Source organism: Trichechus manatus, unplaced genomic scaffold (assembly GCF_000243295.1).
Source record: "Trichechus manatus latirostris isolate Lorelei unplaced genomic scaffold, TriManLat1.0 scaffold00075, whole genome shotgun sequence".
NCBI classification, from domain to species: Eukaryota; Metazoa; Chordata; class Mammalia; order Sirenia; family Trichechidae; genus Trichechus; species Trichechus manatus.
The window spans coordinates 5,199,421-5,226,994 of NW_004444011.1; the positions used below are offsets into that span (position 1 = coordinate 5,199,421).

Here is a 27,574-nt window from a genome sequence, read left to right on the forward strand (position 1 = left end):
ACATGTGTACTACTGTATCATGAGAAACTATTTGTTCTGTAAGCCTTCACCTGAAGTACAATAAAATATAAAAAAAAAGAAAAAAAAAAGAGATTAGGAAGGAAATCAAGTGAAATGCAGAACACACAATAGAGGAAATTAAAAACATTAGAGAAGAGCATATGACAAATTTAACAGGCTGCAAGAATCCATAGAGAGACAGCAATCAAAAATCCAGAAAATTAACGATAAAATTTCAGAATTAGACAACTCAATAGAAAGTCATAGGAGCAGAATGGAGGCAATCGAAGTCTGAAACAGTGAGATTGAAGACGAAGCACTTGACAGCAACTTATCTGAGGAAAAATCAGATAAGAGGATTTAAAAAAATGAAGAAACCCTAAGAATTGCATGAGACTCTATCAAGAGGAATAGCCTATAAAAGACTGGAGTACCAGAACAGTGGGGGATAACAGAAAATACAGACAGAACTATTGAAGATTTGTTGGCAGAAAACTTCCCTGATATCATAGAAAATTAGAAGTATCTATCCAAGATGCTCATTGAACCCCACATAAGGGAGATCCCAAAAGAAAGTCACCAAGACAAATTATAATCATGTACTCTTAGAGGTGTTTCTTAAGCTGAGTTTTGCTATGTATTTATTTGCTTTGCTTTGCTTTCATTTCTGGAAATTCAACAGCCCCCAAATCAACAGCAAAGGCACCCGATGATAACTGACACCCCTAACGTCTTAGAGGAATTTCCATTTATTGGGGGTCAGGGACCAGCGGCACATACAAGGTCTTTAAACAACATTACTTAGTTACTTGTGACATGTAGGGCATCAAGATGTTATACAACCAGCAAACTAATATTAAGGTCTCAGTTTCCTTCTATTTCAAGAAGATGTGTGACCATGAAATATGATATCCCACAATAGATTTTAATAAATAAATGCTTTCAGAGTTGGCTTATGGGGTGAGAGGGAAGGGGAAGGAAGGGGAATAGAGGAAGCAGGGGAGGGGCTGTGTCACATAATCCCAAGGTTAACGACAGTCTGGAGTCTCTAGGGGAGTTTAACATACTGAAAAGTGTTCTTGACCCGGAAGCCCTCCATTAACGCTCTCTGATGCAGAGCATCAGCAGCTATCCAAGAATATGTACCATGTTCATTCCAATGACTATAGGATCATAAGGGGGAGTATGGTAAGTCTAGCAGATGTGGCTGGGAACAAGGCTTTGGAAGGGAGCTCAGAGCTGCTGTCCTTAAACGTGGGTTTAAACAGCTGGGGTATCCCCATTGAGGCTGCTCATGTCTCCCTGGGGAGTTATATCTATAATTCAGAAAGCTGCCACCAGATGGGGTTGGTGCCCAGTGATACAGTGCTGCCTAAGTGGCTTACGGAACCATGGACTACAGACTGTGGGTTTTGGAGTCTAAGAGACATGGGTTCATATTTTGTCTGGCAACTTCTTAACTGCAGAACCCTGGGCAAGTTATTTAATCTTCCTAAGTCTCAGTTTCCTCATGTGAAAGGAGAACAATAACGACACCTCATGGAGTTGCTGAGAGGAGTGAAAGAAATGATGTGTGTTAAGAGCTTGAGCATAGTGCCTGGTGTATGCCCAGAAGTGCACGCCTTGGTTGGAGCGCCTCCCTCTCTGAGGAGCAGAATAACCCACAGGCCAAGCACTGGACTGCCAGTACCGTCAATTACTAGATGTGTAACCTTGAGCATGTTACTTAAAAGACTCTAACTTGCAGTTTCCACATGTATTTAATGGGATATTAATAGCTTCCTCATTGGAGTGTGGGGACTGCAAAGCACTGAGCACAGTGCCTGGCATATAGTAAGTGCTCAAGTAGTTGTAGCTGCTTATCTTACATTTATATAATGATTTCATAACTCTAACCTCATTTAATATTCCAAACATTTCTACTGCTGTAGAATGTAGAGTAGATATTATCCACCAATCAATCAAGAAGTACTTACTGAGCACCTCTGTGAGGTATGCACAAGAAGTTTAAGACAGCCCAGGACCTCAAGAAACTTATGTTTTATCTCTTCAATTAAATAAAATATACCAGCCAATAGGAGAACAATTAAGTCCTAAATTGTGTAGTACTGATGACAAATTCATAGGAATTTGGAAAAGAAAAAAGAGAGTGTGCTATCAGAAAGGCTTTGTGGAGAAATTGGGGCTTGACGAATAAGTGAAACTCAAATTAGCATACAGGGCTGGGGGGAAATTCCAGGAGGTGGGCAGAGTGTGAGGGTAAAGTCTAGAGGTAGGAATCAGCCCCAGCAGGTGCAGACAGCAAGGAGGAATGGTCCCTGCATTTACTTGTTTCTTTAACTATTTAGTTTAGTTGACCAATTTTTCACTCCATTTTGACCTTGTACAAGCATTTCACAAATCCTTTTTCTTTGTCTATGCTCCCTACTATTGAGGCTGGAAACTGGGGTGGAGATGGGGGTGACAGTGGGGTAGAGACTAAAAGGTAAAATAAGAATATAGTTCTAAGACTATTCGATGGGAAGGACCCTCACGAACATATTCTTCATTTATATATTCTCATTAATTAGAACATATTCTCAAGGATTCTTCATTATCAAATATACATTTATGAATAAAGCCCTAAGAAGAATCAGTCTCTAAAAATATATAATTGCTAACATGTATTGAGTACTTAAGGAGCCCTGGTGGCATAACAGTTAAGTGCTCAGCTGCTAACCCAAAGGTTGGTGGTTCAAACCCACCAGTGGCTCCACAGGAAAAAGACCTGGAGATCTGCTCCCATAAAGATTAACCAAAAAAACCCTGTTGCTGTCAAGTTGATTCTGACTCATAGCGACCCTAAAGGACAGGGTCGAACTGCCCCATAGGGTTCCCAAGGAGAGCCTGGTAGATTCGAACTGCTGACCTTTTGGTTAGCAGCCATAGGTCTTAACCACTATGCCACTAGGGTTTCACCATAAAGATTACAACCTAGAAAACCCTATAGGACAATTCTACTTTGTCGCATGGGGTCGCTATGAGTCAAAATTGACTTGATGGCAGCCAGCAACAACAATATTGGGTGGTTGGTATGTCAGGCATTGCTCTGGTGCTTTCACATGGATTAACTCATAGCTCACTTTACCTCCCATCAACCCTATTAATCAGGTACAATTATTATCCTAATTTTATAAGTGGGGAAACCAAGGCACAAAGAGGTTAAGAAATTCGCCCAAGGTCACAGCACTGGAGCCAGGATGTACACCCAGGCACCACAGCCTCTACCAACTGCCATACGTCTTTAGGGAAATTATATTCTGGGACATAAATGACTCTTATGAATAAATTCTTATTTCTCCCAGTCCCAGCTGCAGTAGGATGCTGAGACAGAAACAAACTCAAAAGTCCTTAAGAAAATGAGATGGAAACTTTTCAACTAAAACTAAATAGTTAAAAGGAAACAATATAGGTGAACTGGCAATCAAGCAAACTGGTCACTTGGTAAACAGGCTTCTGGAGAATCGGCTGGTTTTCCTATTAGTCCTGTCTGCTTAATCACCTCAATGACTTGGGGTTGGTCATTCGATTTCCTTAATTTGGACTCCCATCCCATTGCCGTTGAGCTGATTCCGACTCATGGCGACACTACAGGACAGAGGAGAACTGCCCCATAGGGTTTCCAAGGAGTGGCTGGTGGATTCGAACTGCTGACCTTTTGGTTAGCAGCCGTAGCTCTTAATCACTGTGATAATACAGTAGCCACTAGCCACATGTAGCCTTTTAAGTTTCAATTAATTAAAATTAAATAAAATAAAAATTTCAGCTCCTTAGTTGCACTAGTCATATTTCAAGTGCTCAACAGTCAAATGGGATTAGTGGCTACTGTACCGAACAGTGCAGATGTAGAATATTTCCATCAGAGAATTCTACTGGACAGACCTTTCTCCTCTGGTCTCTGGGGTCCCTTCTTGCTCTAACGTCCTATGATTCTGTGAATGAACCTGGGTGTTAGAGAGAGAATGAGATTGAGTAGTAAGAAGAAGGCCTTATCTTTAGAGAAGCAGAAACTGAGATACCAGTGAAGGAAAAAAAAGTAAAGAATAAAACCTCAGAGAGCCCTCTTACAAGGATGACTTCTCATCTTTTGTCTTCACAGTCCAAAGACAGAAGTTTTGTGTGATGAATATATAGTAACAAGCCCGTCTTTTATACTTTTACAATACAGTTCTTTGGCTGAAAGCAGGCTGACCATCCCAAAGTCCTACTTCTCCTCTTTAACAGAACTAAAGGTCAAGGAATTACTAAGGTCCCAAAAATACTATTTGCACATTTTACTGTGTAACAATGAACCTACTTCTCCGAGTTCACGCCACGCCATCCTGGGCTGACTGCCATCTCAGATATCTCCACACCGGCCACTGACAGCAGTGAATCTGGCAAAGGCCTGCCCTTCAGTGAGCAGGAAGGAAAATCAATCCTAATTGCTCTCCATCCTTGAAGGCGGGGGTCTGGCTTTGCTAATGCAGCCTACATTAGTGGCCGGCCAGGAAAGCCCAGTCTGCTCAAAGCCCAAAGGACGTAATGAAGTACCGCCTAATGGAAGATTCACAGAGCTGGCTTGATTTATATTTTATTCTAAACCAATTTAGGGTAGATGCACAAGAAAGGAAAACATCTTTGAAGTTCTGAAAAACAGGCCTTCAAAGATGTTTTCCTTTTTCCTTCATTGAATCTTTTTTTAGACTGTTTCCTGCATGTCTAAACAAAAATGCCTTTGTTGAGAGATTTCAGATCCTGAATGACTTAAAAGAGGCTTTGAAATCAAGGGACAATTAAATTTACTTTTAGCTATATAGAAGAAGGCATGGCATTCACTTCTGTCAAGTATTGTGGGGAATTTATCCTCATGAAATTCCACATTTCCTAAATTAAGTTATAAACCCATTTTCCCTGGGAGAGATATAGTTTTAATCACATGGTCAAGCAAATGTGATTATAGTTTAGATTTCTTTGAATACTTCCCCTCTAAAAAATTCTAATAGCTTTATCTTAAGGTGCCCACGAAGCTTTTCTTGTTTTTGTTATTTCTCAGGGATACATGGGGAAGAATATAGGCTAAGAAGTCTTGTTAACAGCTCTAAATGCTAGAAACAATCAAAACAGGGAAGTATCTTATATGAATACCTCTCCTGACAGCAACAATGCCAAATAAGAAGGCATTTATTTTCCCAAGGCCTCAAATGAGATGGGGTCATCTCTGCTCTTTACCGTCTCTTTATTCTTTAACTCACCTGAAGAGTGGACTATCACAGCTCACACAGTGCTACATCCCTGCCTCCTTGGTATTCAGGTAGATCCCACTGAAAGGCTGGAAGTAAATGAGACACACCATGTTCAGGTTTTTCAGCAGCAGAGATGATAGATAAGTCCCCAAATCAAGGAATCACTGTACTAATTTGACAAAATGCAAATATCACCAGAGAGTAAATTATATTGTACCCAATGAAGCAGCCAGCAGGCTTATTTACAACCTGCTCTTTACTGTGCCAAATATTCAAATTATGACATTAATAATGCTTTGTATTTATATAGCACCTTTCATCCAAGAACATCAAAGTGCCCAAGAGAACAGAGTTTCGTCCTCAGTGATTGTGTGAAGTTTTGGTCTCCGTTCCAAAAGAGTTCATTCAATAGGAATCTAGTCCACTGTTTAAAACACTCTGAAATCTCCAATTAAAGACAGAATGTAAATACATAAAAAGCACAGATCAGTGAGATCAGGTGCTGTGTCTTTAATATGCTTCATGCAGTATTTCAGACCGTAGACACTTAATAAATGTTAAATAATAAGCTAGATTCTCCCAGTGCCTAAATGACTTCTTAGATGAAGTTACTATGTTAACTATGGCTTAAAGAGTTTGCAGGTTTTCAAAGGTCTTCCAAGAGGAACAAAAGGAGCCATGAGACAATGAGTGAACCAAGTCATTTTTTAATGTTATTTGATGTACCAAAATATATATTATATTTATATATATATCCCATTGTTGCCCACTTACTTTCACCATCTCCTGTTAAAGAAAAAAAACAAAACAAAACCTTGCACAGGCTAACTATGATGATCTATTACCACAGTGTCTGGTGGTAAGCATTATCCCATCTTATGGGATGGAAGAGAAGCCAAAGCATGGAGTGGCTCACCAAGTCACCATGCTGACTCAGGAAAGAAGCTAGAATCTTTTGCCCTCTCCAGGTCAGACATACAAATTCTCTGTGGTAGTATTAACAGCACATTTTCAGTGTGTTGCATACTGGACAATTTCAAATTAACCTAGTGAGCCTACCATCTGGGCACACTTGGATTTCTTCCCTCTTTAAAAACCCTGAACTTAGCTGCAGAAATCTGAACAGTAGTCAGCTGGTGTCTTCATGGCCTGTCCCCCTTGAGTGCCTGCTCCCACACTGGCATTTATTGGCATCTGTAACAAAGAGGAAGTTCTGTAATGAAGATCTAGAAAAGCCCATTCATAGGATCTAGAGAGTCTGATAAAATTCAAAATATCATTTTGTCATTACAGGGGACAGTTGGGCAAAGGAAGTGACAGGGAACTGGTATCACAGTAAGTAAAAAAGAAACATTCAAATGAAAAGTAATCCCTAGCCAACATATTCTATGAAATGGCCTCTATCCCCTGCCTCCTTGCCTGACTTCCTAATGCCTCCCAATTTTAGACAAGTCCTATTACTTATTCAGGGCTAAATTAAACTTCTACCTCATTCATTCATTTCAGTATTTACTTGAAAACCTACTATATACCAGACAGAGTGCTAGTGTTGAAGATATGAAAAAAACAAAATCACAGTTTCTGCACTCAAAGACTTTGCTACCTAGTTGGGAAAAGACAAGTGAGCTGACATTTATAATAATATAAAAAATTTGTTGTCAAATCCATTCTGATTCACGGTGACCCCATGTGCGTTGGAGTAGAACTGTACTCCATAGGCTTTTAAATGGCTGATTTTTTGGCAGCAGATCGCCAGGGCTTTCTGCTGAGACACCTGTGGCTAGACTCAAATCTCTAACCTTTTGGTTAGCATACGAGCTTGTTAACTGCACCACCCAGGGACAGTTACAATACAGTGTGATAATAGCTATGATAGAGAGATCAGCATAGAGTTTGGGTAGCACCAGTACCCTTCACTACTAAGGGGATCTCATGAAGGCTTTCTGCACCAGGCAGTGTCTGAGATCAGGGTTTTTTGTTTGTTTTTTACCTTTTAATATTATTAATTTTTTTAATTGCCCAAGTAATTGATGTTTATTATAAAAAAATGACGAAACGGTAAACACTCTTGAAGAATGAGTAAGAGTTAATCAGATGAAGAAATGGAAAAGTATTTCAGAAAGGCAGAGTGGCTTGGGCAAGGCCCACGTGACAATGCAAGGGGGAGAATGGGGAAAGATGCGATTGGAAAGGCAGGAAGGGGCTAGATAACGCTAGGCTTTGATGGCTGCTATTATTAGTGCTGTCAAGTTGGCCCTGACTCATGGCGACCTTACGCACAACAGAACAAAACACTGCCTGGTCCTGTGCCATCTTCACGATCGTTGGTGTGTTTCAGTCCATTGTTGTGGCTATTGTGTCAATTAATCTCATTAAGGGTTTCCCTCATTTCCCTCTATTTACCAATCATGATACCCTTTTCTAGCTATTAGTCTTTCCTGATGATGTATCCAAAGTAAGTGAGCCGAAGTCTTGCCATCCTTGCTTCTAAAAAGCATTCTGGTTATATTTCTTCTAAGACTGATTTGTTCATTCTTCTGGCAGTCCATGGTATATTCAATATTCTTCGCTAACACCACAATTGAAATGAGTTAGTTTCTCTTCAGTCTTCCTTTTTCATTGTCCAGCTTTCACATGCATACGAGGAAACTAAAAAGACCATGGCTTGGGTCAGGTGCACCTCAAGCATCAAAGTGACATCTTTGCTTTTTAAAAGTAATTTAAATTCTATCCTACTGAAAATGAGAAGCCTTTGCAAAATCTTAAACTAGGTGTGCACATAATCAGAGTTAATTTTTAGAAAGATCACTTGGCATCCATGAGAAGAACAGATTAGAGCAGGGGCAAGAAGACACTGGAGTCAAAGAATCCTCATAAGGCCGTGAATGCACAGATTTAGCTGGGGCAGGAGCAGTGGAAATAAGAAGAGAATCAATTCAAGAATTATTTAGAAGGGAGAACTGAAGTGGCTGGCTGTACAGGGAGAGAACAGGGTCAGCGACAGAATGACGTCTGCGATACCCCTTGGGTTTTCCAGGTTTATCTGAATCAAAGGGAATTCTCCCTTCTTTGATCTTGTCAGTACAGCACACTTGTTGGAAACAGATGACACACTGAAAACGGATGAATGCAGATGATCTGATGCAGGACTATCTACAATGGTGGGGGCAGGGCCCACAAAAAGCAATAAGGGATGGTGAAGCACCCTTGGTTTAGTGACCGTGAGGGCACACTACTACTCCTACTAGGCCTGTGGGACAGTAGAGAGGGCAGTTTCCAAAACCTGGGGAGGCTGCAGCTGTAGGTGAGAGCTGCCTGGCAGGAGTGCATCCTGCAGTAGAGGAACACAGCCACTGCCAACCTTTAGCCCAGAGAGAGGACCCTGGATCCAACTTCTCTATCCTGCCCTCTGATCTCGTTGACATCTCCCACTCACAGAACTCAATCAATAGCCAGAGGGCGAAGGAGCCTGGTTACTACTCCTGTAGCTCAGAGCAGGGTAAAGCATGTGAAGCGTGGATCTGGAAGGTAGACAGGAAGGACCTGCGCCATACCTACTGTCTACTGATACTTGACTTTTAGTTATTGCTCAGCCAGGCTGTGAATTCCTTCATGGTAAGAATTTGTTAATATTTCTTTACTGTTTTCCCAATACCTAGCAGAGTATTAGTATATTACTGTTGCCCAACAAAAACATGTGTAACTGAATTTTAATTTTGAGTCATCAAATAGAAAGCTTGGCTATTTTACTTCTCTTTCCTAGGCCTAATGATGCTAACTAAGGCTTACAGTTCTGCAATACTCTGAAAGTTAAATGTGGGAATGGATCAACTGCAAGGGATTTATAATATTAGTTAAAATAATGGATGATGCTCATTTTGTAAAATGGCCAAATGTACAGAGTATATTGCACCATCTGTTTAAGATTCTCCCAAACATCTGGCAGCTCATCTCTGGGCTCTGTATATATACCAAACCCTGACTGGCTCTGTACCTCAGAACTAGGGCTGGCTTAGGATATTCTGGGAACATGCACAACTGCACACACAGTACCATTAGTGTGACTCCCTTGTGCATCTAAAATAATGGCTAATGCAGTCCCTTTCCCAGAACAGGCTTAATTAAAATGGTACTCACAGAAAGTTTCAAAAAATACCAGTATTTCATGAGAACCTACTGGGACCTGCTGGCCTTTTCTGATTACTTTAGCATCGGAGAAGGTGAGGATAAGACCATGATTATAAGTCTACGTGCACATGGATAGCTACATGGATTCTGCAGGTGCTGATAAAGTATAAAGATACTGCAATCTTGTGAAACCACTGTGCTGTGGTTCACTCTGTGAGGCCTGCTTCACAACTGAAAAGATCTCATAATAAAGTTCAATAGCTAAATTCCAGTGGATATATTTGGGTCTAAGATGGACCACTTGTTAAGAAACACAGTGCTGTAAAAAAATGGTATCATAATGAGGAACCACAGAGGGCTGCTCTCTCAGGAAATGAATGGAAGTGGAGACTGTTGAATGCAGCTTAGATAAGTTTTTACTTCTGAGCCTATAGTCATTTAACATTCACAAACATTATGAGAGCCTACTAGAGCCAGGCACTGTGTTAGGTGCTAGGGAGCTATGAAGGAAAAGTACTAGTAAAAGCAAATCTCGCTTGAGGGTGGGAAAAGACTTCCCTGAGAAAGTGTGATTTGGGCTCAAGTGAGCTAAAAGGTAGCTATGAATTAATTAGAGGCAGGGCTGATTGGAGAGAAGGAAGGGCCTGAAGACAGAAGGGAACCCAGAGTATTTGAGAGCAGAAAGGACAGTGTGGCTTAAAGCGCTGAGATCAGTAGGAAGACTGGCTGGATTTGAGGTTGGGGGTGTAGACAACACAGGGCCTTACTAGCCATTTTAATGTTTCTCTTCATCTTTAAAGCAGTGGGAAGTCACTGAAAGATTTTGAGAAGGGAGCGATGTGGTCAGATTTGTGTTTTCAAAAGACCTCTTTGGTGGCCATGTGGAGAATGGTTTGCGAGTAGAACGGTGAAGAAGTGACTGCAGTCAGACAAGTGAGAGATGATGGTAACCTGGACTAGTGTGGAGTCAGGAGCAATGCAGAAAAGAAGAGGGATTTGAAGGTTATTTAGAAGGCAGAATAGACAGGACAAGGTGATGGAGGGCAGAGAGGGATGTGTCCAGGGAAAGTTTCTGGTTTCTACAAGTGGAAGGATATTGATGCCCTGAGACCAGATGTGTAGAGTAGGTGAGGATGAGTTAGGTTTGGTAGATGATCTAATTCAAATTCCCCCTCACCCCCATACACCTCATCAGAAAATTGTGAATCAGCTTACCTTACCGGTTCAGTTCCTTTTTCTCTCGTAACGTAGAATTGCTCTGTGGTCAGTTTCCTTTGCCAGTCACTCTTGGCAAGAGATGGCTCACACTTTGTCAGAGACCCTGTATTGTTAAACAGGAATTTTTTACTAAACCACAAAGGCACAACGAATTTTTCTTCCCTGGCCTTTCTCCTAAACTTCAGTCACCCAGTCGAATAAGCCAGTCCTTACCCTACTCTCTCCTGCTCTTTCATCTTTTCAGGGACCAGAAAGCTCAGGTACAAAATGCCTTAATAGACTCATTATTTAATAAGAAATTAGTAATAAGTAGGCGGCCAGTATTCTAGTTCTTCTGGGGGCACTGAAGCTTAAGAGGCAGCTGAAATATGAAATAATGCAAAATAAATTCTCCTCAGGTACCTAAGGGTAGAAATTGATCCTCTCTTCTATCACTAGTTTCAAAGGAGCCTTCCTGTCAGGATACAGCTGGGAGTAGTTGAGTGATTTGACAGAAAAAGATTGTTGAGCTAGTGGTTTATTAAACTCCTCTCCTTTGGTGGTTTATAAAGACAGCTCTGCTTTTGTTTGTCATAACCAAAAACCAAACCAAACCTGTTGCCGTGGAGTCAATTCTGACTCATAGGAGGTCTTTATTAAAAATCCTCTTGTGTGAAAAAAGGAAGAGGCTACTATAGCTTACACCTGAAAGGGAAACTGCGACTGACCACAAGCTACCATTTTGCATTTTTTGTCCTTACTTTGTTTCCTTTCTTCTGCTGCCTCTGGTTTCTATCTTACCACTTTTACTCCAGTGAGTAAAAACAAAAGGGGAGTAGGAAGCCCAGCTTATACAATGTTGTTGTTGTCAGGTGCTATCCAGTCAATTGTCAACTCATAACGACCCCACGTGACAGAGTAGAACTGCCCACAGGGTTTTCTATCTTTCCGGGGGCAGATCGCCAAGTCTTCCTCCCACGGCGCCACTGGGTGGCTCTGACTGCAAACTGCTTGTGCCACCCAGACTCCTGTGTGATGATTTGCTGTTGTTCTTGTGCGTCGTCAATTCTGACTCATAGCAACCCTATGTGGCATAACAGAACTGCCCATAGGGTTTCCTAGGCGGTAATCTTTACAGGAGGAGATCACCAGGTCTTTTCTCCTACGGAGCGGGTGGGTGGGTTCAAACTGCCAATCTTTTGGTTAGCAGCTGAGGGCCTAACCATTGCACCACCAGGGCTCCTGCTTATATAATAAACGTTTTAAATTATCCAGCATTAAGAATTTGAAATAATCTTGTAATCCATCCAACTCTTAAACTTACAAATGACAGAACAGAGGCCCAAGGGGTAACTTGCTCATAGCATTGAAGATGAAATGCTAAACACTTGTGATGTCACCACCTACAGATCGAGCATGTCAGGAAATTATATCTGAAATTCGTTTATGATTTTAAAAAAAAAGTTCCTAAATAATCCTTCAGCAAGAAAAAACTTATCTTTATCACAAGCTCATAATATTACACAATATGGTATTTCAGTATATATATTATTGATTGATTATTGTTTACATTTTATCAAAAGGTTTTTATCTATTAAACCGAAACCAAACCCATTGGCATGAAGTCAATTCTGACTCCTAGCGACCCTACAGAACAGAGTAGAACTTCCCCATTGGGTTTCTAAGGCTGTAAATCTTTATGGAAGCAGACTGCCACATCTTTCTCCCACGGAGCAGCAGGTGGGTTCGAGCCAATGACCTTTCAGTTAGCAGCCGAGCACTTAACCGCTGTGCCACCAGGGCTCCTTTTATCTGTTAAATATATTAGAAGTTGTTCCTTTCTTAAATATACTTTTTATACAGCTATAGCAGAAGAATGAACAAATCTGTCTTGGAAGAAGTACAGCCAGAGTGCTCTTTAGAAGCGAGGATGGTGAAAATTCATCTCATTTACTTTGGACATGTTATCAGGAGGGACCAATTCCTGGAGAAGGACATCATGTTTGGTAAAGTAGAGGGTCAGTAAAGAAGAGGAAGCCCTCAACGAGATGGACTGACACAGTGGCTGCAAAAATGGGCTCAAACATAGCAACGATTGTGAGGATGGTGTAGGACCAGCCAGCATTTTGTTCTGTTATACATAGGTTTCTATCAGTCGGAATCGACTTCATGGCACCTAACAACAACAACAACAAGGCTATAAGAATTTTTTTTCCTACAGAAGCATACCTCTGAAGTTGAACCCAGAAAATGTGACCTCAGTTACATGCAATTTCTCAGGAACCCATCTCTTGGGGAGCAAAGCAAAATTTATGTGACAATTATTCCTGCTCAGTGGCTTTCAGAGTTGTCATGAAGAATGCCAAGTAATAAATGGAGAAGAAATGATACAACTCTTTAAAAGAACCATTTAAAAACCACCAAAATAATAAGTGATTCAAGCAAGAATCATCAGGGGATTCTAAAAGCCCTGTGTGAAAAACTGTTAGGGAAAAGAATAGTCACACATTTTCAAAATATCACCCCACAGATTATTAATTACAAAGAGGGATAGGTACCTTTACAATGGAGAAATCTGGAAGTCATCACCTTAAGTGAGCAAAGTCAGCATCACCAGTAGTGGGACAAGCTGACCTCATGGGCCTCCTAATAAGATGCACTGAGGAGACACAACATCACCCACATAGTTCTCCTGCTAAAAATGTTTAACCTGAATCTAATCATGAAGAAACAATCAGACAAACCCAAACTGAGGGGAATTCTGCAAAACAATACCCTTGATCGTTAAAAAAAGGTCAATGTCATGAAAAAAATAAAAAGCCTGCTCAACTGTTCTAGAGTAAAATAAATTAGAGAAACACACAACTAAATGCAACACGTGACCCTTTGTTGGACTCTGGATCCAAAAAAAAAAAAAACAGGTAAAGAAGACTTCATTGGGTGTTTTAGTTACCTACTGCTGCTACAACAAAAAATACTGTTAAAGTGGGTGGACTTAAAGAACAGGAAGTTATTTTGTCACAGTTCTGGAGGTTAAATGCCCTAATCAAGTACTCGGATGGGTTGATTCCTTCTGTGGGCCTCTCTCCTAGTTTCTGGTGACTGCCAGCAATCCTTGGCATTCCTTTGCTGCCTACGGATGCACCTGTGGCGTTGTTCCCTGTGTGTGGAGCTCCTGTCTATTTTACCTTTATGTAAGATACCACTTAGAAGGGATTAGGTTTAGGACCCACCCTATTCCTGGATGACCATATTAGCATAATAAAAGAAAACCCCTTATTTCCAAACAGGATCACATTCACAGGTACAGGGGTTAGGATTTCAACATATGTTTTTTGGGGACACAATTCAATCTATAATATTGGGATATTGGGGAAATTTTAATATGGACAAATATTCAACAATAGTATTATCTTGGTATTAAACTTCCTGAGTATGATAATTGTTTTGTGTTTTTGTAGCAGAATGTCTTTGGTCTTAGGAGATATGGCGCAGTGGTTAAGAGCTACAGAGAGCTACAGCTGTCAACCAAAAGGTCAGCAGTTCGAATCCACCAGCCACTCTTTGGAAATTCTATGGGGCAGTTCTACTCTGTTCTACAGGATCACTATGAGTTGGAATCAACTCGACGGCAACAGGTTTGGTGTGGTTTTGGATTATTTAAGGGTAAAGTGGCATGATGTCTACAACTAGCTCTCAAACGGTTCAGCAAATAAATGAATACATAAGCAAGTGCGTGTGTGTGTGTGTGTGTGTGTGTGTGTGTATCAAAGGTGGGAGAGAGATGGTGGAAGGGTACATGAATCTAGAAGGAAACATTACTTGTGTGTTACTCTTTCCCCACGCCCATAATCCCAGTCTAATCAAGAGAAAAAACAGACAAATCCAAACTGAGGGACAAGTTTTGATCAGTACTGGATAATTTGAAACCAGTACTCCTCAAAACTGTCAAGACCATGAAAACAAGGAAGACTGTGAAACTGTTGTCATATACCAGATTAAATGCAATGTGGAACCTGGAATGCATCCTGGAATAGATGAAGGGCATTGATGGAAAAACTGGTGAAACCCAAGTAAAGTTTAGAGTTTGGTTAATAGTAATGTACCAAAGTCAGTTTCTTAGTTTTGACAAATATACCAGGATAACGTAAGAAGTTAATGGGATACAAGAATTACCTTTATGGTCTTTGCAATTTTTCTGTAAATTTAAAGTCATTCCACAATAAAAAAAAGTTTATTTTAAAAAATTACCTTATCCATGCCTACACCTGTACTGTTAAGCACTAGTGGAGAAAGTCCAACTGGAAAGATAGTTGTCCCTATAAATTCAAATCACCAATTTCACTGGTGTCTCAATAAACCATGGCAATTATTATATAGTTCCTTAGTTCACTCTCTCTCCACTTCTCCATAATCAGTATTGTACTGGGTTAAATAGTGTCCTCTCAAAATTCATGTCATTCCCGGAACTTCAGAATGCGACCCTATTTGGAACTAGGGTCTTTGCAGATGTGATTCGTTAAGATGAGGTCATACTGGAGTAGCATGGGCCCTAAATCCAATGGCTGGTGTCCTCAGAAGAAGAGAATAGGCACAGAGACAGATAAACACACAGGGAGAATACCATGTGATGGTGACAATGCAGGTAGGGATTGGAGTGATGAGTCTACAAGCCAAGGAAGGCCAAGGATTGCCAGCAACACTAGCAGTGAAGAGAAAGGCATGGGACAGGTGCTCCCCTACAGTCTTCAGAAACAGCATGGCCTGCCAATACCTTGACTTCAGACTACTAGCCTCCAAAACTGTGAGAGAATACATTTCTGTAGTTTCAGCTACTTAGTTTGTGGCACTGTATTACAGCATTCCTAGAAAATAAATACAGATATTTTAAATCTTTTCTATGTATCTTAAACCATGTTCTCTACCACTTTGCCTCTTATTCTCAACAGCAGATTTCACTTTTGAGAAATCAAAAGCCACCACAAAGGAACTCCCTCAATTTCCTGCTACCACACCTTCAGAATTACTTGCATCCACACCCATCCTTTCCTTCTTCTATCTTGTTTCTGTAGAACAAGTGACCCCTCCTCCTGTCCATGTGTTTTCTAGTCATCACTGTTCCCAATCCCATTTCCTTTCGCCTCTGTAGGACCAGGATCCCCCTTTCCACCTGAACTATCAACTTCTCCCACTCTATTGGCCCCTTGCCACCTGCATCTAGATATGCGAGTCTCTTGTGGTGAGAAAAGTAACACAAGCCTTATTTTCCTCACCCAGTTCCTCTCTCCCCACCAGATACTATCCTTTTTTTTTTTTTTCTCTTTCACAACCAAACCCCTTAAAAAGGCTGTCTATATTTCCTCACTTCTCTCAGTCATTTTTCAAAACATTAGCTTCCATCTCTACCACTACTCTAGATTCTGGGGATACACCAGTAAAGAAAATAGGCAAGGATCAATGCCCTTATGAAGCAGACGTATAGTAAACAAACTTAAAAAAATGCTATAGAATTTTACAAGGTGAATTTTAAAAAGCCATGAAGGGGATTAGAGAGTGCCACGATGTGTATGTTTGTGTGTATTTATGTGTGTATGCATGTACACACACCCAATTCCAAACACAGAAGTCAGGAATGGCCTTACTAAAAAGGTGACATTTCAGGAAAGATTTGAAGGAAATGAGCAAATACGCCACGTGAAAATCTAGTGAAGAGCACTGTAGGCAAGAGGAAAAGCAGGTGGGAGTGTGCCTGGCACGTATGAGGAACAGCAAGGAGGCCACAGAGAGAGGGGTGGAGTGAGCAAGAGGAATGTTAGAAGTGCTATCGGAAAGGTAATGGGGAGCCAGATAATTTAATTTGGCTTTTATTTTGAGTGAGTCAGGAAGTCATCGGAGGGTTTATAGCAGAAGCGTGACATGATCTAACATATCTAACAGGCTGATGTACTAAAAGTAAACTGAAGCAAAGGCTGAAGCAGGGAAACAAGTCAGAAGGCTTCTTTAATCGTCTGCCCCGGAGACGGCAGACACCCGGATCCAGATGGTAGTGGCAGAGGTGCTTGGAGGGGTCAGACGCTAGATACATTCTGATGGTAGAGTTGGAAGATTTGCTGATGCATCAGATGTGGGGTATGAGAGAAAGGAAAGGGTCGAGGGTCAAGGTCACGGGTCATTACTGAATGCTTTTTTTATCTAAGTACTGGAAGATGGGGAAGAGTACACGAGGAGCAGGTTTGGGAGCTTGGATTTGGCTGTGTTAAATATGGCAATGCCAATTAGATATCCAAATGGAGATATCAAGTAGGCAGCTGTATATGAATTTAGTTAGGAGAAGAGGTTCAAGCTGGATATGTAAATTTGGGACTCATCAGCATTAAGATGTTATTTAAAAGCCAATAAGCTGAGCTGCTGCTATTACTGTACTAGATAGCTACACAGCTTTACCCTGAATTATGCTTTGATAAACTCATTCCTTTGTGTTCCTTTCTCTGCATGTTGTGATTTGCACAGGCTATACTTTCTCATTGGTCAGATGTTCCATGAGATGGGCCTTGACAGTCTCATTTCTAAGGAAACCCACTCTTGGTCATATGGTCACCCACAAGCCAAGGAAGGCCAAGGATTGCCAGCAAACCTCCTTCTGGTTTTGCTAACCATTCTGGCTACAGCTGCTATATTGCCAGGCTGCCACAGATGAGCCAGCTATATTTCAATAAATATTTGTTGAACCTATGGAACCTATTAGGAACTGGTACAAAAGATTCCCAGCCCATTCTAACCTGCAGAACTAGTCTACTCTGCCACCCACAGTGTCTGCACTATTTTAACCACTTACTTGGATAGTTTCCTGGCAGATTATTTCTAGAAAGAACATTTTCTGAAACGACAGATTGTTTGCTCCAGGACACTTCTTACTTCCCTCTTTCAACTTGTTCTTTGTCAGTCTGGATGACAAAATCACAGGGGCCTTGCCTCTAAGCATATCAGAAATCTTACCACTGGAGAACAGTCCTTTATCACATTTGACACCTCATTTCCACCTAATTTCTCTTTCTTAATCCTTTCCAAGTCTACAATGTAGGTTAAATGTCACTATACTTTTGTTTTTTTCCATTTATTGATGCAATTATAACTAATATTTTATTGAGTACTTAACTAAGTTCTTACTAAAGCATTTTCTTTAAATGCATTGTGGGTTTTTTTTTTTTTCATTCCGTATTCTTATTTTATAAAGAAAAAAAACCCTGAAATTCAAGCTTATCAAGCTTAAGAAACTTGCCCAAAGACATATATCTAGTAAGTGACAGAGCCAAGACTCAGATTTGAGTCTGTCGGTCACTGAAGCCCTTAACCACAGAACATGTTTATCATTTTTTTAATAAATGCCTAACAGTTTGTTGTATTGGGCTATCATGGTTTACTTAAGCATTCCTTAATTTATGGACATTTGGGTTACAGCTAGTTTCCAGTTCTTAAAAGTAAACCAAAAAACCAAACCCACTGCCATTGAGTCGATTCCGATGAGTCTTAAAAGTAGTGCTGTTAAAAACATCTTTGCATCCAGCTTTGTTCTTCTTTTAAATTATTTCCTTTGAATAAATTCTGGGGAGTGAGGGGAGTCTGCTAAATTATACGTTATGTATTGGCGTCTGGCCAAATTTTAATGTTGCTGAAGAACTTCAGATCTCAGAGCAATTCATTAGGCTGCTTCTGACAGCATTAAGTACACACAGGAAGGAGGTGTTTCCACTAAAACCACTATCCTATATAAATGGGGATGTGGAGAGCTCCAGCCCACAAATGTAATGTTTCTATCACCTGTGATCTCAGCAGGACAATGCTTAGTACATAGCAGGTTCCCAACAAATGGCATCTAACTGGCTCATCAGAGACACTAAAGGATTATGAGGCTGTCTTGGTCATCTAGTGCTGCTATAACTGAAATACCACAAGCGGATGGCTTTAACAAAGAGAAGTTTATTTCCTCACAGAAAGCAGGCTAAAAGTCCAAATTCAGGGTGTCAGCCTCAAGGGAAGGCTTTCTCTTTCTGTCAGCCTTCTCATCAATCTCCTTCGCGGACTAGGAGCTTCTCCACGCAAGGACCTCGGGTCCGAAGGACAAGCTCTCCTCCAAGCACTGCTTTCTTGGTGGTATGAGGTCCCCAACTCTCTGCTTGCTTCCCTTTCCTTTTATCTCTTGTAAGATAAAAGGCCACACCCCAGGGAAACTCACCTTTACATTGGACCAGGGATGTGACCTTACTAAGCGTGTTACAAGCCCACCCTAATCCTCTTTAACATAAAATTACAGTCACAAAATGGAAGACAACCACATAATAGTGGGAATCATGGCCCAGCCAAACAATACACACATTTTTTGAGGGGCATAATTCAATCCATGACAGAGCCCATGAGAGAAGGTCATGCTACATCAGCTACAACTCCACATACCAGTGTTTTTATTTACTTATTTACTTAACACTACTTTTTAAAAAAATCCGGGGAGTTAATCTCTAAATGTCTTCAATGGGCACATACAGAATTGAACGTAGAGGTGGGCCAGCTGGACAGCTGCCCAGGAAGCCAATCCAAAGGGACACTAAAACTACCTGAAATAATATCTAAAATACCATGCCCATGCCCGCTCTCTCTCTCTCTCTCTCTCTGTCTCTCTCTCTCTGTCTCTCTCTCTCTGTCTGTCTCTCTCTCTCTCTCTCTGTCTCTGTCTCTCTCTCTCTCTCTCACACACACACACACACACACACACACACACACACACACACACACACTTTCTCTGGTCTGTCTCATAGCCACCACCAAACTGTTTAACAAATAATGATTATCAGTTTAAAGGGGGAACAAATTATTAGCCTGTATGTCTCCCAGGGCAGGAAACTAATCCACAGGAGTCCAAATTCTGAATTACCTGCTTCTCATACGTGAAAAATGGAAGGACGCAGAACTACGAAGAGGGGTACAGTGTAAAAGACAAGGGCTATGACAGGAGAAAGGAGCCCTGGTGGCGCAGTGCTTAAGCGCTACGTTCCTAACTGAAAGCTCAGCAGTTCCAACCCACTAGCGGCTCCGAGGGAGAAAGATGTGGCAGTCGGCTTCCGTAAAGATTACAGCCTTGGAAACCCTATGGGGGCAAGTTGTTCTACTCTGTCCTATAGGGTCGCTATGAGTCGTAATACACTCCATGGCAATGGGTTATTAACAGGAGAGAGCGTGCGACATCGGGGTTGTTAGACCTACAACTGCGGTTCTGCACCTGGAGTCCCTGGATAAGCTTCAAGGCCTCCTGAGACAGGCATTTTTGGAAAAATAAAATTTCTGTGCATGTTTGGGAAGATCTATACCTTTTATCAGATTCTCACAGGGGTCAGTGACTCTCTCCCAAGTTTAGGAATCACGGTCTTAGGCGGCAACGATGAAGTCAGAGGCAGTTAGAATTTTCAGGAGAAAGGAAGCGCCTGGTCTAGAAGGAGCACTCGCCCCGCCAAGTCACAGCAAACCTGTTAACCCGTTGCGGTCCAGTTGATTTCAACTCACAGGGACCGGAGCGGAAAGAGCAGAATTGCTCCCCCCGCCCCCGCCCAAGGTTTCCAAGGCTGTAATCTTTACAGAAGCAGACTGCCACATCTTTCTCTCGCAGGGTCGCGAGTGGGTTCGAACTGCTGACCTTTCAGTTGGCAGGCGAGTGGTTAACCAATGCGCCACCAGGTCTCCTTACAAGTCACAGCAAATGACGTGAAACCTAAAGCAGGAGAGAGGCGGGGTCTCCCGGGCGAGAGGTTCCGCGTCCTACCTGCTTCCCTAGGTTTGTGCCTCGCGCCAAGGCCACCGGTACCCGCACGGCTTCGCACAACCCGCAGAGGCGTCTCCCGGAAGCGGAGGCCGCAGAGCGCCCGGAGGAGGCGCGCCATGACGCGGCCGCAGCTAGACGCTCGAGCCCAACGCGGCGTCCTCGCCCGCTGCTCTCCCGCGCGCCGGCTCACCCTCCCTCGCTTCTAGGCCTCCTGCTCCGCCTCCCCGCTCCCACTACCGCCCGCGCAGAGCTCTCGCTCCGCCCCTCCCACCTCTCCCCTCCACGCGGCTTCACCCCGCGGTTCTCTCCCCCAGCCGGCTCGCCTGCGACCCCTTCACCTCCCTCCCCTTTGTCAACTGCTAATCTGTTTTCTGTCACTATAGATTAGTTTGCGTTTCCTAGAGTTATATAGAAATGAAATCATAAAATATGTATGATGCTTTCACTCAGCGTAATTGAGATTCATTTATGTTTTTGTAAGTAACAAATATTCACTCCTTTTTAGTGCTAAGTAGTATCCCGTTAAGGAGTCCTGGTGGCGCAGTGGTTAAGCTCTCAGCTACTGACCGAAAGGTGGGCAGTTGGAATGTACTAGCTGCTCTGAGGGAGAAAGATGTAGCAGTCCTGTAAAGATTACAGCCTTGGAAACCCTATGGGGTAATTCTGCTCTGCCCTACAAGATCACTGTGAGTGGAATCGACTCCACGGCAACGGTTTTTTTTTTTTTTTTTTTTTTGGTTTCAGTATGGATATACCACAATGTACTTATCTAGTCACCTGTCGTTAGAAATTTATGTTGTTTCCAACTTTTCTTTATCAGAAATAACTCTCCTAGGTGTTAGCGAAGAATATTGAACATTCCATGGGCTTCCAGAAGAATGAACAAATCTGTCTCGGAAGAAGTACAGCCAGAATGCTCCTTAGAAGCAAGGATGGCAAAACTTTGTCTCAGGTACCTTTGACATGTTATCAGTCCCTGGAGAAGGACATCATGCTTGGTACGAAGAGGGTCGGGGAAAGAGAGGAAGACCTTCAACGAGATGGATTGACACAGTGGCTGCAACAATGGGCTCCTGAGGATTGTGAGGATGCCACAAGACTGGAGAAAGTTTCATTCTGTTGTACATAGGGTCTCTATGAGTTAGAACTGACTGGACGGCACTTAACAACAACAACAGCCAACAGGAACATTCCTGTACAAATCTTTGTACGGACATATGCTTTCTTTTCTCTTGGATAAAACCCAGCAATGGAATGGCTGGATCATAAGGTAGACATAACTTTATAAGAAACTACCAAACTTTTCCAAAGTGGTTGTTACATTGTGCATTCCCACCAGCAGTGTCAGAGAGTTCTAGTTCATCGATATCCTTGCCAGCACTTGGATGTCCAGATTTTTTAATTGTAGCCATTCTAATAGTGGGTAGTGGTGTCTCATTCTGGTTTTAATTTGCATTCCCTAGTGGCTAATGAAGGAGTCCCTGGGTGGCTCGACTACTAACAAAAACGTTGGCAGTTCAGACCCACTCAGAGGTGCCTCAGAAGAAAGGCCTGGTGATCTGCTTCCAAAAGGTCACAGCCTTGAAAACCCTATGGAGTGCAGTCTGCTCTGCAACACATGGGGTCGCCATGAATCAGAATGGACTCTATGGCAACTGGTAGTAGTAGTAGGAACGGCTAATGAGGAGTCCCTGGGGGTACAAACAGTTAATGAGTTTGGTTGCTAACTGAAAAGTTGGAGTTTAGAGTGTACCCAGAGGCACCTCAGCCCTGGTGGTGCAGTGGCTGACAGCTCGGCTGCTAACCAAATGGTCTGCGGTTGGAATCCACCAGCAGCTCCTTGGAAACCCTATGAGGCAGTTCTACTCTGTCCTATAGGGTCGCTATGAGTGAGAAATAACTTGACAGCCATGGGTTTGGTTTTTGGTTTTGGTCTACTTTAGGAAGATCTACCACTGAAAACCCTATGGAACACAGTTCTATTCTGACACACATGGGGTCACCATGAGTCAGGGTCGATTCCGCAGCAACTGGTTTTGGAATGGATAATGAGGTTGAGCATATTTTCATTTGCTTATCTGTAGTGGGCATATTTTCTTTGGTGAAGTATTCCTTCAAATCTTTTGCTCGTTTATTATTGAGTTGTTTTCTTTTTCTTGAGTTTTGAAAGTTGTTTATATATTCTGGATACAAATCCTGTATCAGATATAGGCTTTGCAAAGATTATTCTCACAGTCTGTGGCTTGTCTTCTCAATCTCCTAACAGTGTCTTAGGAAAGGCAGAAGTTTTAAATTTTGATGAAGTCCTGTTTACTGATATTTTTCTTTTATAGATCATACATTTTTAGTGTCATATTTAAGAAATCTTTGCTTAACACAAGGTCACAAAGATTTTCTCCCATTGTTTATTTTAAAAGTTACATAGTTTTAGTGTTTAAATTTAGGTTTGTGATTCATTTTGAGTTAATTTTTGTATATGGCAAAATTATTTTGTTTTTCATGTGAATATCAAGTTGTTCCATGACCATTTGTTGAAAAGACTATCCTTTGTCCACTGAACTGCCTTTGAATCTTTGTCAACATTCAGTTTTCTATGTATGTGTGGCTCTATTTCTGTACTCCCTGGTCTCTTCCATTTATCGGTTTGTCTATCTTTATGTCAGTGCTGCAATACCCTGACCACTGGGCTTGGAATCAGGTAGTGTTAGTGTTGTAATTCATTCTTTTTCAAGGTACTTTTGGCTCTTTTTGGTCTTTCGCATTTTGACACAGATTTTAGATTCAGCTTCTCAATTTCTGCTAAAAAACTTGCTTGGGTTTTGATTGGAATTGCATTGACCCTACCCATCTGTTTAGGGAGAATTGATATCATAACACGATTGAATTTTCTGGCCCATAAGTAAGATGTCTCTCAATTTTTTTAGGTCTTCTTTAATATCTCTTGGCAGTGTTAGTTTTTCAGTGTATAGGTCTTATACATCATTTAACAGATTTCTCTCTATTTCATGTTTTTGATGCCATTGCATTGTTTTATTAATTTCAATTTATGATTGTTTATTGCTAGTGTATAGATTTTTTCTATCGATTTAGTACTCTTCAACTTTGCTAAATTCATTTATTACTTCTAGTAACATGTCTGTAGATTCTATCAGATTTTCTACATAAATGATCATGTTATCTGCAAAGACAAACAGTTTTACTTTTTGCTCTCCCACATGGATGCTGTCTTAGGTGGGGTTCTCTAGAGAAGCAAAACCAGTGAAATGTGTGTGTGTGTGTGTGTGTGTGTGTGTATATAAGTATATATATATATACACAAAGGTGTCACTTTGAGACACCAGCAGATGCGCCTGGCCCAAGCCATGGAATTTTCAGTTGCCTTATATGCATACGGAAGCTGGACAAAGAATAAGGAAGACCAGAGAAGAATTGATGCCTTTGAATTATGGTGTTGGAGAAGAATATTAAATATACCATGGACTGCCAAAAGAACAAATAAATCTGTCTTGGAAGAAGTACAGCCAGAATGCTCCTTAGAAGCAAGGATGGTGAAACTTCATGTCACATACTTTGGACATGTTATCAGGAGGGACCAGTCCCTGGAGAAGGATATCATGCTTGGTAAAGTAGAGAGAGGGTTAGCGAAAAAGAGGAAGACCCTCAACAAGATGGACTGACACAGTGGCTGCAACAATGAGCTCAAGCATAACAGTGATTGTGAGGATGGCACAGGACCAGGCAGCATTTTGTTCTGTTGTACATAGAGACGCTATGAGTTGGAACCGATTCAATGGAACTTAACAACATAGACAGAGATAGATATCTTAAAGAAATGGCTCATGTGGTTGTAGAGGCTGGCAAGTCCCAAATCCGTGGATCAAGTGTCAGTTTGGAGGCTTCTTCGGACTCATGTAGCTGCCCGGGCTGATGGACCCAAGATCAGCAGCTCAGACAGCAGGCCGCTAGCTCATGGGCTGTGGAGGCTGATGAATCCCAAGATCGGCAGGTAAGTTGGCAGGCTGCTGGCTCACAGGCTGTGGAGGATGATGAATCCCAAGATCAGCAGGTAAGATGACAGGCAGCTGGCTAAAGTCCCAAGAACCGGAGATCAGATGATAAGCCAGATGCAGGATCCAAAGTAAGTGAGTGAGCTTTGCCAGAGCATCCATATATATATTGGATGCAGACCACACCCATTAGGAAACTCCCTCAACAACTTATTGCCTGATCACATCATGGAAGATGACTACATCATTACATAACTGCCAAACTACATTATTATGTAACTGCCCAACCACTGAGAATCATGGCCCAGCCAAGCTGACACACAACCTTAACCACTATAGAGGCCTTTAATTTCTTTTCTTGCCTTATTGACTGGCTAGAACCTATACAAGTTGAATAGAAGTGAGTGAACATCCTTGTCTTGTTCCTGATTTTAGGTGAAAAGCATTTAGCCTTTCACCGTTGCATTTAGCCTTTCACTGTTAAGCATGATGTTAGTTGTAGGTTTTTCATAGGTGACATCAGGTTGAGGAAACTCCCATTTATTTGTAGTCTGCTGAGAATTTTTATCAGAAAGGGATGTTGGATTTTTTTCACATGCTTTTTCTGCAGTTATTTATTATTTATTTTTATTGTTGTATAAATATATATAACATAATATTTGCCAATTCAATGTTTTTCAAGTGAACAACTTAGTGATATCAATTACATTAATCATACTGTGCAACCATTACCCTTAATTGATGCCAAATTTTCCATCATCATAAATAAATTCACTACTTCCCAAACAATGGCTCCTCCTGTCTCCTCCCTACCATGTCTGGTAACCACTAATAAACTTTGGTCTCTGTACATTTGCCTATTCTTGTCATTTCATATAAGTGTTGTTGTTGTTGTTAGGTGCTGTTGAGTTGGTTCCAACTCATAGTGACCCTATGTACAACAGAATGAAACACTGCCCAGTCCTACACTATCCTCACAATTATTGCTATGTTTGAACCCATTGTTGCAGCCATTTTGTCAATCCATCTTGTTGATGGTCTTCCTCTTTTGTGCTGACTCTCTGCTTTACCAAGTGTGATGTCTGTTATGGATTGAATTGTGTACCCCCAAAATGTGTGTCAACTTGGCTAGGCCATGATTCCCAGCATTGTGTGGTTGTCCACCATTTTGTGATCTGATGTGATTATCCTATGTGTTATAAATCCTAACCTCTATGATGTTAATGAGACAGGATTAAAGGCAGTTATGTTACTGAGGCAGGACTCAATCCATAGGATTGGGTTGTATCTTGAGTCAATCTCTTTTGAGATATAAAAGAGAGAAGCGAGCAGAGAGGAGAGGGACTGCAAACCATCAAGAAAGAAGAGCTGGAAGTGGTGCGTGTCCTTTGGACCTGGGGTCCCTGCAATGAGAAACTCCTAGACCAGGGGAAGATTGATAACAAGGACCTTCTGCCAGAGCCAACAGAGAGAGAAAATTTTCTCCTGGAGCTGGCACCCTGAATTCAGAATTCTAGCCTCCTAAACAGTGAGAGAATAAATTTCTGTTTGTTAAAGCCATCCACTTGTGGGATTTCTGTTACAGCAGCACTAGATAACTAAGACAACGTCCTTCTCCAGGGACTGGTCCCTCCTGATAAAGTACATGAGACAAAGTCTCACCATCCTTGCTTCTAAGGAGCATTCTGGCTCTACTTCTTCCAAGACAGATTTGTTCATCCTTCTGGACATAAAAACCCATTGCTGTTGAGTCAATTCTGGCTCATAGCAACCTGATAGGACAGAGTAGAACTCCCCATAGGGTTTACAAGGAGAGGCTGGTGGATTCCAACTGCCTACATTTTTGTCAGCAGCCAAGCTCTTAACTCGCCACCAGGGCTCCATTCTTCTGGTAGTCCCTGGTATATTCAATATTCTTTGCCAACACTACAATTCAAAGGCATCAATTTTTCTTCAGTCTTCCTTATTCATTGCCCAGCTTTTGCATGCATATGAGGCAACTGAAAATAACATGGCTTGGGTCAGGTGCACTTTAGTCCTCAAAGTAACATCTTTGCATTTTAACACTTTAAAGAGGTCTTTTGCAGCAGATTTGCCCAATGCAATACGTCATTTGATTTCTTGCCTGCTGCTTCCGTAGGCATTGACTGTGGATCCAAGTAAAATGAAATCCTTGACAACTTCAATATTTTCTCCATTTATCATGATGTTGCTCATTGGTCCAGTTATGAGGGTTTTTGTTTTCTTTATGTTGAGGTGTAATCCATATTGAAGGCTGTGGTCTTTGATCTTCATCAGCAAGTGCTTCAAGTCCTCTTCACTTTCAGCAAGCAAGGTTGTGTCATCTACATATCACAGGTTATTAATGAGTCTTCCTCCAGTCCTGATGCCTCATTCTTCATATCGTCCAGCTTCTCAGATTGTGAGATCATACAATATTTGTCCTTTTGTGTCTGACTTATGTCATTCAGCATACTGTTTTCAAGATTCATCCGTGTTGTAGTATGTGTCAAGACTTCATTTCTCTTTATGGCTGAGTAGTATCTCATTGTATGTATGTACCACATTTTGTTTATCCATTCATCCATTGATGGGCATTTAGGTTGTTTCTACCTTTTGGCTATTGTGAATAGTGCTGCAATGTACATTGGTGTGCATGAGTCTATTTGAAGTTCCTTGGGTATATACCTAGAAGTGTAATTGCTGGGTCACATGGTAGTTCTATGTTTAAATTTTTGAGAGACTGCCAAACTGTTTTCTATAACGGCTATACCATTTTGCACTCCCACTAGCAATGGATAAGGGTTTCAATTTCCCCACATCCTTGCCAATATTTATTTCCTGGTTTTGGTTTTTTTATCTAAGCCATCCTAGTGTGAGAGTCAAGTGGTATCTCATTGTGGTTTTGATTTGCATCTTTCTTTTTTTTAATTTATTTTTTATTGTACTTTAGATGAAGATTTACAGAACAAATAGTTTCTCATTGAACAGTTAGTACCTATATTGTTTTATGACAACGGTTAACAACCCCACGACATGTCAACATTGTCCCTTCTCAACCTTGGGTTCCCTATTGCCAGCTTTCCTGTCCCCTCCTGCCTTCTAGTCCTTGTCCCTGGACTGTTGTGCCCCATTAGTCTCGTTTTGTTTTATGGGGCTGTACAATCCCT

At 41.4% G+C, this 27,574-nt stretch overlaps 1 protein-coding gene across 1 annotated transcript in view; it reads right to left on the bottom strand.

Moving 5' to 3' along the window:
* Nucleotides 1-20,515, bottom strand: part of MSRB2 (methionine sulfoxide reductase B2) — a 32,532-nt gene extending 12,017 nt beyond the window's left edge. Inside the window, 3 exon segments of the mRNA XM_004380572.2 lie at nucleotides 5,274-5,350; nucleotides 10,613-10,713; nucleotides 20,398-20,515. Of these exon segments, the coding sequence (XP_004380629.1) occupies nucleotides 5,274-5,350; nucleotides 10,613-10,713; nucleotides 20,398-20,515 (296 nt within the window).
* Nucleotides 20,516-27,574: the final 7,059 nt, after the last annotated feature.